The 13583-nt window shown below is 38.0% G+C and overlaps 2 protein-coding genes and 1 pseudogene across 8 annotated transcripts; 1 reads left to right on the top strand and 2 right to left on the bottom strand.

The window, feature by feature from the left end:
• Positions 60–1540, top strand: LOC104754052 (annotated as a pseudogene).
• On the bottom strand, positions 1896–4612 carry LOC104752471 (uncharacterized GTP-binding protein YjiA). Of its 2 annotated transcripts, none has more exons than XM_019238313.1 (9): positions 4163–4612; positions 3919–3984; positions 3641–3821; positions 3331–3527; positions 3041–3091; positions 2823–2914; positions 2639–2736; positions 2427–2536; positions 1896–2320 (listed from the first exon to the last, which is right to left on the bottom strand). In XM_019238313.1, exons 1-9 carry the CDS (start codon positions 4487–4489, stop codon positions 2078–2080), a joined length of 1365 nt encoding a protein of 454 aa, XP_019093858.1. In that variant the 5' UTR covers positions 4490–4612; the 3' UTR covers positions 1896–2077. The 2 variants fall into 2 exon arrangements, with proteins under 2 accessions (XP_019093858.1, XP_010472921.1); XM_010474619.1 differs by having other exon boundaries at positions 2427–2515; positions 4163–4611.
• Positions 4910–11393, bottom strand: LOC104752470 (topless-related protein 1). Of its 6 annotated transcripts, none has more exons than XM_010474614.2 (24): positions 11181–11393; positions 10613–10776; positions 10266–10445; positions 10042–10155; positions 9789–9947; positions 9516–9693; positions 9275–9398; positions 9017–9126; positions 8728–8899; positions 8519–8628; positions 8368–8437; positions 8215–8288; positions 8042–8137; positions 7861–7956; positions 7641–7768; positions 7303–7537; positions 6924–7223; positions 6687–6833; positions 6507–6617; positions 6245–6424; positions 5930–6154; positions 5652–5840; positions 5408–5574; positions 5117–5330 (listed from the first exon to the last, which is right to left on the bottom strand). In XM_010474614.2, the coding sequence occupies exons 2-24, from the start codon at positions 10690–10692 to the stop codon at positions 5117–5119; spliced, it is 3459 nt and encodes a 1152-aa protein (XP_010472916.1). In that variant the 5' UTR covers positions 10693–10776; positions 11181–11393. The 6 variants fall into 6 exon arrangements, with proteins under 6 accessions (XP_019093853.1, XP_010472916.1, XP_019093854.1 ...); XM_019238309.1 differs by having other exon boundaries at positions 9017–9123; XM_019238311.1 differs by lacking the exon at positions 11181–11393 and having other exon boundaries at positions 6924–6986; positions 7083–7223; positions 10613–10692.

Genomic DNA, 13583 nt, shown 5'->3' with positions numbered 1-13583 from the left:
GCTGATTTTTATAAAAAAAAGTATTTGTGTGTTCTGTGTAAAAATTTTAGGGTTTAGGCATGGCTACAACCTCTGTAAACCAGAGGCGATCTGATAGGATAAGCAGTTTACCCGATGATTTGCTACGTCATATCCTCTCGAACCTCTCCACCAAGGATTCTGTTCAAACTAGCATTTTGTCTAAGCTATGGAGATACCTCTGGAAACATGTTCCTGCGCTGGACCTGGACTCCACTAACTTTGTTACATTTATTGAGGAGTCTTAACCAAAATGTCAGAGATTCAAGTGGGTTTATGATGCCAACGACGAAGACCATTGTGACACTTCTTTCGCGTCTCTCATCGATGATGTCGTTAACCGTGGGGTTTCTCATCTGACCCTTGTCAGTAAGGTTAGTGTTTCGGATTCGGTGAGGATGCCTCTCTCCCTTTACTCATGTGCGACGCTGGTGAGTTTAACCCTCTATGGTGTAGCCTTCGATGCTCCTCCAAAATCAGAATTGGTTTCTTTGCCTTGCCTCAAGACTATGCCTCTCGAAGCGGTCAAGTTTGACGGATGCTCCATATTTAAGACTCTCATATCTAGCTGCTCAGCTCTCAACGAGTTAATCGTAGTCACACATCCTGATGATCATCTCGGAGTTGTTTGTGTACAGTCTCTGTCACTAAGACTCTTCAAACTAGTGTCTATGCGTGAGGAAGGTGGAGATCCTGAGGTTGAAATTCATGCTCCCGAACTCGGTTATATGAGTATCATCAATTACCAATCTGAAAGATTCGTAGTTCACAGTATTGGTCCTTATGCGAAGGTGAACATCGATCTTAACTTTTATGTGGAGGAGGATGATGATGTACCAGCCATATCCACAGTCTGTGAAATGACAATCACTGCTCGAACGCTAGAGGTACGCATCAAGCTTTATTCATTCAAACAATTTGGACTGTACAACTTTCTTAATCATGACATTTTTTCTTTCTCGATACACAGAAGATCCCTGATTATTACGGATTGGATTTGCTACCTCAGTTCTTTAACTTGTCTTGCTTGCATGCTTCGTTGCCTGAGTCTTCTTGGGAAATGTTTGCAACGTTTCTTGGTTACTGCCCGAATCTGAACTCACTCGACTTGGTGCGCAGTGCATCATTTCCTTTGCTTTTTGTAAATTACATTTTGAGATTCATTTCCAACAATGAAGAACTAAATTTTCCTTGGTTTTGTTGTATCATCAGGACATTTGTTCCTCAGTGTTTCAAGTCATCCCTCAAGTTTGTTCTATTGAAGGTACCAACCACAGTTACAAAGACATCAAGCAAGATGCAGCTAGCAAGATACTTTATAAGGAAGTGTCCACTCTTGAAGAAACTGATGCTAAATGAAAGTTTCGAAAACGTCATCAATAAAGTCAGAAAGATTCCAAAACGGGCTACAGGGTGTGAAGTTGTCATGCTAAATCCAGCTTACGAGGTTGTTTCTCATGGATCCAGTTTATTACCAATGATCTACGAAGACATGTTTATTCCAAAAATACTTGATCAGTAATCAAGTGTAAGACCTTTTAGACTTTTTTTGTGGACAATGGGTCTTGGGTCTGACCAATACTTTATGGAAGTAGATGAACTTGGGTTTTTTTTTTTTTTTTTTGGTTAAGTTGAATTTTGATGAAACCTCTTGTAATTCTCATCGAGATCTCCGGTGTAATATGACTTATCACTTGTTTTTCAATATTATGTTTTACAACCGGATCTCTTCCGACTTCCATATATCTTTTACGACCGGATCTCTTCCAATATACCCTATACATTCCTTTTTTTTAATTACGTTCTCCACTTAACTTGGAATAAAAGAAATTTCGAGAACCTTTTATATCCAGGAGCAATGTCGAAGTAGATGATAATGAAATATTGAAATGAAACTTTCTTTTAAGTAAGGAAAACCTCTGCCACAATAGTGATGAATAAGAGCAATGACGTTTACATATCTCTTGGTAGATGGCACTTAAATCGAATTACAACAACTCCAGTGACTATTTTCCTCGGTATACATACACAGTGTATATAAAGATAAAGATTCCAAAAATCAAATCAAGCAAGCTTTAAACCCCTTCTCTAACTCCTCCCTGTTCAAATTCTTGCCAATGAAGACAATCTTATTCACTCTCGCCTCATCTCTTCCCCATAACCGGTCTGGTGATCCTTGAAATATGTCATGGACTCCTTGAAACACGAATCTCTCCTCCATGGAGTGGACCGAGAGGAGACCTTTCATTCTGTAGATGTCCTCACTGCGTTCCATCAGCAACGTCCCGAGCCACATGTTTGCCTGATGGATTGTGACAAAATTTGAAGATTAACTTACGGTTTCATCAAAACAGTTGTTTTATATGAGACTTTTGTGTGTCTCTCAAGCTGCAAATTATCAATCTTACCTTCTCAAGGTCTAAGCTTCCTTCGCAAACTATACTGACTGAAGAAACACCGGGATCATGGGTGTGATCATGAGAATGATGATGATGCTCTGCCGTTTTAGAATCAGAGACTGATTAGGTTGTGATGAGAGAGACCAGAATCAAGAATCCATGTTTGTAAAGCTGGGGCATGCAATTCGTATAACTAATCAAGGGTTTCCTAATAAGCTTACCATGTTCATCGTGATGATGGTGGTCGTGATCATGGTGATGATCATGGTCGTGATCATGGTGATCTCCTTTGTCATCTTCATTCACAGAGCTTTCGATCCTGATAAAGCAATACACACCTTAATAATTGCGTTAAACTACAAGACTCCAAACTGACTATTATCATCAGTTGAAGAAGATGCAGACCTCTCTAGATCAAAACCTCCAATTCCAAGAACATAATCCAAGTCAACATTTCCGTACTTTGTCCGTGTCATCTGAGCCATGCTATTTATTGCCTGTAACATAGCAAATACGTAAACATGGAACAAAATAACCAAGAACTGTCTGATAGAAAGCTGGGAACAAGTAACATATAATCATCTAGTGAAATACATGAAAAAAGAAGAAGATGCGCGATGTACCTTTATGCGTTGCACCACCGAACCCAATTCTGCCTCACCAACAAGATCAGTCTGCAACAAAGTACAATCACTTTTCAGAAAGCGGAAATGCCAAGGGAAAACAATATATTATGGACAAACGACAACTGCCCTACACACTGGGGTAAAACATGGATCCATGACTTACTACATGTCAATACCATTTGTGCAAATGAAGTTATTTTGTAAACTATAAAGTATTTTAGAGAGATTCAACCACGAAAACTATCACATTCTCTTTGAAACAGTTGAGTACAAAGAAATTTGGCTACCTTATTAACTATGATACGATCTGCATAAGCAATTTGTTCAACAGCCTCATTGACAACACCTTTGGGTTTGACCTCATCTAGGTGCAAACGAGCATGCTTAGCATCAACTAGAGTAACAACGCCGTCCAGTTTGACATCATTGAAAATTCCTTCTTCAGCATAAAAGGTTTGGATAATTGGAGCAGGGTTCGCCAATCCTGAAAAAGAAATATACATCACATACTCATTACTCATTCCCGAGATTCTTAAAGCAAAATAAAATGAGAAGCTCTAGAGCTTAAGAGTGGTACTAAATAAAAATGTACCCTACCTGTAGTCTCTATCACAATATGGTCGAACCTTCCTTTCTTCTTATTGACTAATTCTCCAATCATCCTCACAAGATCACCCCTAACAGTGCAACACAGGCAGCCATTGTTGAGCATCACAATATCCTCTGCTCCCACAGATTTAGCAGCAACAAGTGAACCATCAATGTCAACTTCACCATACTGAGAAATTCACATCAAACATGAGTTAGAGAAAAGTCAAACATTAAAATCAAACAACATTATACTAATTTTAGGCGAGGATTATACATCAACTTACCTCATTCTCGATCACGGCAATGCGCTTCCCATGTTCTCTGGTCAGTATATGATTCAGCAATGTCGTCTGTCCATCATAATAAACACAATAACCAAACGCTATAAATCCATGAAACTCAGTTGAGCTATAAAATCCATTGAACTCTCTCACTATAAATTTGAACTGTTCCTAACACTCGCCGGATTTAAGTCAACATGAGAATACAGGAACCCTAAATTGATAATGAAATTGAAAATACTCTGACCTTGCCAGAGCCCAGAAACCCCGTGATTATAGTAGCCGGAATCCGGTTATCTGGCGGAATTTTAGTGGTAACATCGGAATCTTCAGTCTGCGGCGGGGCGGAAGCTGAGGCCGAAACAGATGAGAATCTTCGACGGCGATTGGAATTAACCACCGGGGAATAGAACAACGACTGCGTCGCCCTGAAGGAAACGGCCGTAGCTCTGCGCCTGGAGAAAACCGGGACGGCTGCAGAAGAAGAGAATCCATAGTTCAAGGCCGGCGAGCAACGAGGAGCGGTGAAAGCGAGGAAGGTCGTGGCGAACTCTAGTTTTGATAGCGTAGCCATTTTAGTATTGAAGCAAAGCTTCGAGGGTCGATGGTTGATTGGCGAGTATGATGAACCTTGTTCTCTCTCACTCTGTGAGCTCCTTGTAGATTTTGATAATTCTTTTTGTAGCTTGAGATTTTTTTTATTTTTTTTTTTACTTCTCAAATTACTATTTTTGAAGATATTATCAATTGGGGTTCATTAGATATGTCCGTGGGCCGTGGGCCGCACAGTCTTATTATTCTTCCTTATAAATTTATCCAAACCTAACTCCATTATCGAAGCTGCACGTGGCATTTAATCCCGATTCCCTAGTTCGTGCTTTAGGTTCGGACTTCGGACCACGGTTACGTTGCAAGTTTGCAAAATTGCAAAATCGTCCTTACCTTTGCGTTAATTTGAATTTAACCAATTAGGGAACTGTAACACCTTGCTATAGATAACATCAAAGCAAGCAACATTGAATTTAACCAATTAGGGAACTGTAACACCTTGCTATAGATAATATGTTACATTAATTCACTCACCTTGTTAGATTGCTTTCTTCCAAACCAAAAAAAAAAAAAAAAAAAATTTGAAAAGATCTAAATAACCCAAAAAAAAAAAGAAGACAGCAGTAAATAACTGAAGCAGATTGGTTTCATATCATCTCTGAGGTTGGTCTGACGCAGAAGCTCCAACCGAAGGTGTAGCCGTGACAACGCTGGCTGAGCCATTTTCAGGCGGTGGAGCCACTCCCCATTTGCCTTCAGACTCAAGCGGCTCGAATATATGGACTCCCCCGTCTGACAGACCCACAGCAAACATATTGGACTCTTGCGGATGAGCCGCTATCACCAGTGGATGGACATTCGAGTTGCTGCACACACATTATGGAGATTCAAGATTCAATATTGCTCTGTTAATATTCATTTCATTCACCATTTTTTCACTCACCTGAGAGAAGCTGGCAAATATGCAGAGGGATTGACTCTGCAACGCAATCGAAGGTTTGCTGAGCTGAAGACACAGATTGTAGCGTCCATGAAACTTGTGTATATCAGTTGGCTATCACATGAGAATGTCGCATGTGTGATTGGAGCTGATGATTCACGCACTGGCCACTATAACAAATAAAATCAATTGTTAAGGGTTTGACTTTGAGATGCATGGAGAGAGAGAAATTAGTAAGTATTAAAACCTGTTTCATGCATTCAAGCTTAGTTGTTTCGTATATAGCGAGCTGCGTTTCATGGACCACGAGGAAGTGTACTTGATCTTGATGAAACTGAACACGCGTGTCTGAAAGAGCCGCCGTTGATCTTCCCTGTGGAATTTGCAGAACCTTGCTTTTCTGTTTCTCCCATCCATCCGTGTTCCATACACAAAGCTGAATAGATACAAAAACCAAAAATTCACAACAAGACTTGAAAAGAAAGATTGGAATTCTTGATTACAAAGCATGCGATGAATCAACACCTGCGCGTCTGCTCCAGACGAAACCAGAACATTTAGTACATTGGAGAAAGCGAGGCCGGTTATTCTCTTAGAATGTCCTTTAAGCTTGCTCTTAACCTCATCAACGCGAACATTGTAAATCTGTATTGTACTATCATCCATCCCGATCGCAATGATATTGTTATCTTGAGGGTGGAATGCAAGAAACGTTGCAGCAGGAGGAGGCGGCATGAAAGTAGCCATTGTCTGTGCTTAGCCAACAACAAAATCAAATGTAACAGACGAAACATTGTTTGCGTACGTTAAACGGAGCACTATCTTTAGCTGGGAGTTTACCTTAAACGTCATCATATTAAACAAAGAGATCTTTCCTCCGGATGCTGACATCACGTAGGAATCATTCTTGGATAAAGCAAAACATGGTACAGCTTCTTCTGGATTAGTTTCAGCCACATCATTTGTCATTAAGATCCCGCTCGCTGGTTGCCACTGTTGAGGAGGTAAAGAAGCCGTTGCCTACACCAAATCAGATATAGATTTTCATCACGTTTTCATTTCTTTTGACAATCTTAAAAGGAAAATATTAGACCACAAGTACCTTTCCAGTTGCATTACGGTCATTTCGCTGCCACTTCCATAGCAGATGAATAGCATTTGATGCCAATGCCAAAATTGCATTTCCCGAATTTGTGAAAATTAATCTCGATATCTGCTAGAGTTTCGAGTCATTAGGGTCAAAGCCATTTAAGTATAGTTATGTCAGTCTCTGTGTTAGTACCTTGGTGACTCTCATATTCTCAGGGAGTCTCAATGAACGGCATTGAGAGGGTTCGCCGACTTCAGTAAGCTTCCATACCTTAGACTTATCATTTGCTTCTTCAGTTATCACTGGCTTCACATCCACCATATTCCGTGAATCTCCATTCTGCAGGGAACGTAAGTGACAACGACGATAATTGGACGCAAACAAAAAATAGAAAGAAAAACTGAAGGGGAAAAAGAATCCATTTCGTACCATTCCAGGGATGGAAACTACAGAGGCAGGTCTTTCTGCTACCGGAATACTGTTAATTGCAGGCTGCACATGTAAATGAGAAATAAAGTGTTGAAAAAGTTTCAATCTGGGAGTTAGTAATTTGCTTGTTGAAGATCCAATGAGCAAAATATTTAGTACCTTGGAGGATTCAGAAGATAAGTTTTCAACTGTGTGCAATAGCCTTAGACCATCTGAGTTTGCCACAACCTTAATAATATTGTCATTTGCAGAAACGGCCAAGAGAGAGCCTTCCTTGTTAAACCGGATCCGTGGACTTGCCTACAAAGTATAGAGGGTCATGATGGCTCAAATGAAAACATTTGGTTTCCAGGAAGGATCGAGGTATTTATTTACATACCTGGAGACCTCCATCAGCATCAATGGCAGTCAAAAGCTGTGTAGTGTCCATATCCCAGAACTTAATGGAGAAGTCGTCACCCGCAGCGAGATAGCGGTTTTTAGTAGTATCAAACTGAACAACACCAAGAGAACGCTTGTGGAATCCTTGATAAGTTCTCTTAACAGCTCCTTCGCTTTCATTCCACTCAACTATGAACGATTCCCCATCTTTACTCGTCCCACAAGAAAATAACCTATCATGTACATAAAACAAAAATTAGACCAAAGACTTATTATAACATCATGACGAGACAGAACAGAACCACGACATAGAGATAATGAGAATCATGCTAGAACCTAGTTCCATCAGCACTGTAGGCCATCGTTGTACACCAGCGACCAGGAGCTTCGTAGTCAACCCGAGATCCCATATTATCATATAACCATGCTTTTATTTTCCCATCGAGCGCAGTTGAAAAGATAAACTTGACCACAAGAAAAAATAAACAAGTCAGGACCAAAACCAAATTTAAACTTTGTACTTAGCAAATATGAAACGGTTGAAATATTACTATACCTGAATGTTCTCCTTGTAGTGAGGGCAGATAGAGTAAACAGGAGCTTCATGGCCCTCAAAAGTATGCCGTTTTACACCCGTTGCAGCATCCCAGACCTTAATCCAAAGAATTGGTTAGTCCTTTTCTGACTTCCAACCAAAAGAAAAAGGGGAGTTATGAAAAGGAAATAAAAGACTGAACCTTGATGGTTTTGTCATCACCACAAGTAGTAACACATAGTTGCTTGTTTGGAGTGGAGAATGCAATGTCGTTGACACCACCAACATGAGCATCAATCTGGAACCAACAAATGCTTGTAACTACAGGAAATGAAAAGACATGCTCCTAAAATGACGTTACAAACAATATAACACCTCAAGATGCTGCCTCATATCTTCCCCACCGTGATAAGAGTATAGCTGTACAATATGTCTTGAATAAGCAACTCCTGCAGGTGAAACCCAGTGGAAAACGCACATATGAATACCCAGATCAGTTGACAGAGCATTTCAAATCTAAAGTCTTACCGAATAAGGCACCATCCGGGCTCCAAATCACACGGTTGACAGAAACGACAGGCTCTTTCACCAAAGCAGCCTAAAGACCAAAATTTTATGTTACTCAAGTCTCAAATAAATACAAGATAATAAGATTCTGATTGTTTTTTCATAAGAGCACCTGCAAGGGCATCGAACATTTACTCAAGTCCCAAACTTTAAAAGTCTTCTGTACTAGGCGTTCTCGAGAACCAACTTCCCAGAGCCCAATATCTCCAACATTCGTACCAACTGGAACAATGCAAATTGACGCAAGAAATTTTTGATGTTACAAAATTTCTGATGACGTTTGTTACATGAAATATATTTATCCAGAGCAAGAAAAAAGACCTAGTAGCAGAGTCTGTTTAATAGGATGGAAATCCATGCTCATGGGAGATGAGCCCTGACTCAAAGTTCGTGCCACTGTCTTGGGCAAGTCATCAGGTGCTTTGAAGGTTTGATTGTGGCCATGAGCCTGCCCTGGGAATGTCATTGGTAACATGTTCACACCTAGACTTACCTACATACGGTGGAGCAAAGAAGAAGTACATTTGTAAGTTAAAATATGCAATTACCGATTGCATAAAATATAGTATTTATAAGAAAACATATTATCTTTGCTTCAGATTTTTGTCACCTCGTCAGACATTCCCATAGGTCTTGTTCGTTTTGAGACATGGTCTGAATCGCCTGATGGATAGTCTACACCAGAATTAGTTGGAGGAGTTCTCGGGTGCTTCAAGGCTGCTAAGACCCAAAAAGGAGAACATGTTACATATAGATCACAGGTGAAACTCAAAGGTTCTGAAAAAAAAGAAATGCAAGGATAGAATTTGAAAGACAATAACATTACAAAGCTTCTACAGCAAAACACCGAATTTGATAAGCAAATTACCTTGGATGGATGGAGAGCCGAGAGCAATGGCTCCTCCAGACACAGCTGGATGAGGGACAGAGGAAGGACTGGACATCCAACCAGCAAGAGGTGTTGGAACCGGAGAAGGTGTTGGTTGAAATGGCTGAAGACATAAAAGGCAAGTCAAGCACGGCATGTAAAGGTAACTATAGAGCTGGGAACAAAACGAGAAGAAAATTGCACTAATAGAAATACAAAAATCAGCTGGAAAATGACCAACCCCGTGTGCGCCTAAAGGAGGAAATCCCCCAGCTTTTGGTAATGATCCAAGCAGCGGATTGTTGACAGGGGATGGTGCTCGTGCATCATTTGGTAGGCGGCAGGAATGATCGACAAAGAGAGTCTTTATATCAGGATTTGGCCTTGGGTTTTTACAAAGCTGGTGTTGCCAATTTAAGCTGCAAGTTATGCAATCATATAGAAACAACGAGTTAAAAAACGCAGGTGAGGAATGAAAATTTGAAGTGAAACAAGAACGGGGACAAATCAATACCTCTGATTTATGAGAGTCCTGAGCCGTGAATTTCTAAGAGTAGGAAACTGCAATTTATCACGGAATAACGGATTTGCTTCAATCAACTTCTTGAGTTCCACCAACATGATAGCTCTGGCGGACTTTGTGTCCCCATACTTGGATAACTGCTCGTTCTCCCTGAAGTTCAAACAAGTTCATTCTCTGTAGCAGTATATCATCGTGAAACCTCAAAAGCTTTATAAAAAAAAAAAAAACCCTGAAAATGGCGTACCGGAAGTTTTCTAAGGTCAAAAGCTGAGTGATTTCCTTGAAAAGCTCCTCATTAAAAGTGGAAAACACTTTCAAATCCTTGACCAAAATTTCAACAGCCTTGGGACGATCATGCCTACAAAAAAAAAAAAAAGCACAGCACCCCGGTGTTAGTTAGTTCACAAATGATTGAAAACACACAAAATCTTCTTTCTTTTGTTAGAGACATGATGAAATGAACTTTACTTATCCAAGGCCTCAAGATACTTCTGCTTCCTAATCTCGAAGAAAATCTTCATGGAGTATCTGTTATCATCAACTTTAGTAAAACCAGAGAGATACTTCTCGACCTCATCCCAGTTACCATTGTGCACCTCATCCTCAAAATACTTCATGTTGAAGAAAAACCCAGACTCTTGTTCAAGCCTAGTTTTTCACAAAATCTCAAGTTAAATGGGCCATCATTACCAACAAAAACAAAAACAAAAAAAAAAAAAAAAATCCAAAATGGAAATTAAAAGAAAACGACAAGAGAGAGAGAGAGAGAGAGAGAGAAACCCGAAAAAGCAAAAATAGATCGGAAGGGAACTTACTTATGAACAGTCTCCTTGAACTTCTCTTCATCTAGAAACTGTAAGATCAAGAATACGAGCTCTCTGCTAAGCGACGACATATGGGGCACTTTTTTTTTTTTTTTTTTTGACTCACTCCAGAGAAGATGTTTTTACAAACTCAGATGCACAAAAACCAACCAGATCTGCAATAAAAAAACAACAATAATGGCGACGATAACCCTTAAATGAACATCATAATCATCTCTCAAAAAAAAAACAAAACTGGGTTTCAAAATTAAAAATAAAAAAATGTTGGGAGTTAACTTAAGAAATCAAAAAGAGCCTCTTAATCAACTAGTACTAGATCTTTAAAACTATCTCCGGCGGGTTTAATTATAAAATTGGGGGAAAAAAAATTAGGTCTTCCTTCCAAAGTAAGATGATGGGGCTGTCCATCTAATTAAATAAATGGCCATCTTTTTTTTTCACTACATGAAATCAAAAGCGGACAAAGCAAAAGCAAACAGAAAAAAACAAAGACAAAAAATTGAAAGAGCTAGATTCCATTGATAACAGAGGTAGACCCAGAAGCGTGAAGCTTACTTACCATGAAGAAGAAGAAGAAGAAGAAGAAGAAGAAGAAGAAGAAGAAGAAGAGATCGATTTCAGAAAACAAAGGCCAGAGAGAGCTGCTTTGAGTTTTCTCTCTCCTGAAAAAATGTAAAGAGGCCACAAGAGGATTTGGTTTCTTTCTTGGACTCTCTCCTTTTTTTTTTCCCTGAAAGAATTAAAAAAAAAAACAAGTTTTCTCTCTCTTGAGAATTATTTATACGAGAGCATTAAAATCTTGCAGAAATGGAGACTTTAATTTAAAAACCCAAAAAAAAAAAAAAGTAATTTTAATATGCGAAGGTGATGGATAACGGAGTGTAATAACAACACTCACTTATTACACTGATAAGGAAACTGGAATACTGATAAGCACACCTTAGTATATATAAGTACAGTAGCAACGACTTAAGCCGGCTACAGTTCTCGACGCTATCTATCGGCTCGGAATCTTTAGCTGCTAGCTGTATTCCAAGGTGACGCGATCTTCTGTGTCGCGACAAGGGTACACCTTCTGTGAAAACCGTCGATTCTTGTACGATGAACCTTATGAATAATAATCCAACGGTTTGAAAAGCGAAGTAGCCCTGCGTCCCCACCACAGATCCCTCAGAACACGACAAAGCTTTTCCTTCTGTGTGTATCTTTAAAAGTTCCGTTTGCCCTTGAGAAATGACAAATATTACCTAATATGCCATTTAAGCGGTGGATTATTATTTCTTTGAGATGCAAAATATCACGTGATGGAGATATAATGCGACTTTTAGATTACACGACTACGAAACGAAGTGGTTATTTATCACTTAATTCTCGCGATATCTAAGTATTAATTATATGATTCGGCCTTCTCTCGTGATATAGGAGAACACCATACATGTCAATAACTCTGTGAGACTCGTTTAAATGTTTTTGATTATCTTTATTAATCCAAATTTGTATGTGAATTATTTATTTCTCCTTTGGTAAAAAGGTACTATATATTGGGTTTTTTATAACACAGGGAATATCAACTTTATTTACTCAATAAATAAAATTTTAAAAATTAGTTTGTTCACAGCGTGTCGAAATTGGTGTTTCATTGATGTTATTATACATACATACATGATTTCATATTAATGAACCAATTAAGATGTTTATCTGGGATCTTCATGTTTTATAATATTTCTAGTGTTGTAATCTAATAATCTTTTCACTAGAAACATCGAGTTTGACGTCATTACCTTTAAAGTTCTTTTGGCACCAAACGTAGATAAATAAACTTTTGGGTGCACAAGAAAAGTTTATACTTTTCAAAAGCATATTTTTATTCTTTTAGTTTACACGGTAACACGAGTATCTACTTTTCTACTAATGCTAATACGGAGATTTGATATTTTAATTAGTAGAAGTATAAGTTCCAATATTTAGCTTGCCTTTTTTTTATTCAAATACAACTAATTAACATTAAAACTGTTTCAGTAGTTGAATATTGTTTTCTTAATATTCAAACTTACAAATAGGTTTGTGAGTTTTACTGAACCCTTTATACTCGTCCATCGATATGTGTTTAATTTAAGTCATATTTGCCCGAGATAGATTATATGGTCGTAGGTTAGATAACAATTTCTTAAAACTGAAATAGTTGTTTGACCAAAAAAAAAACCGAAATAGTTTTATCAAGTTTATAAGAAATGATGAAGTTTCGAAGAAGAAAAAAAAAACAATATACATAAAAAGCTTATTTAGAAATAATGATTTCGTTTGATATGTCAACGTCTATATTATCAATCAAAAGTTAGTAAGGAACATTAACAATGAAAAGGAAAGAGTTATAAATTAAGATGTCAATATCAGACAACTACTCGTCAATCCAGTATGATACGTTTCTTTATGAGTCATCAGGTACATGTGCATGATGTAATTATTACTCATTAAACTGACTATAAATTTTCTAACTTGCTTGCTGCTTTAGAAAAAGGGTTAATAGAGAAGGAGTATACTATACTATTTAACTTTAACAGTTTGATAATCGTTTAGAGTTTTCATTTCAACTGTAATTTCAAAAGATAAATTTAGTTAAATCACTTATCCGAAATGAAAATTTAAAATAATAAGTAACTTAAACTATAAAAATTATCGATCAATGCAATTTTAAACTTAAAATGTTTGTTATTTGGCAATCGATGTCTAACTATTTTAGAATGAGTAGATACTTTCGATAGATCTTCTACTTATTCGGCACAATATAAAATCTGTAGATCAGAACTAAAATCCTAATAGACTAATGGGCTCAAAGTAGATGAGTACATGTTTGTAAAATATAAAAAGAATCTGACTAACAATAGAACATCCAATAGAAATGTTAAAAAAAAAAAATAATGGGCAAACAAATGTGCATTAAAAAGTGTAGGACCGCGAAAAT

This window comes from Camelina sativa, chromosome 16 (genome assembly GCF_000633955.1).
Source record: "Camelina sativa cultivar DH55 chromosome 16, Cs, whole genome shotgun sequence".
NCBI lineage: Eukaryota > Viridiplantae > Streptophyta > Magnoliopsida > Brassicales > Brassicaceae > Camelina > Camelina sativa.
The sequence above is the reverse complement of the archived record's forward strand: the minus strand, read 5'-3'. Positions and strand labels throughout refer to the sequence as shown.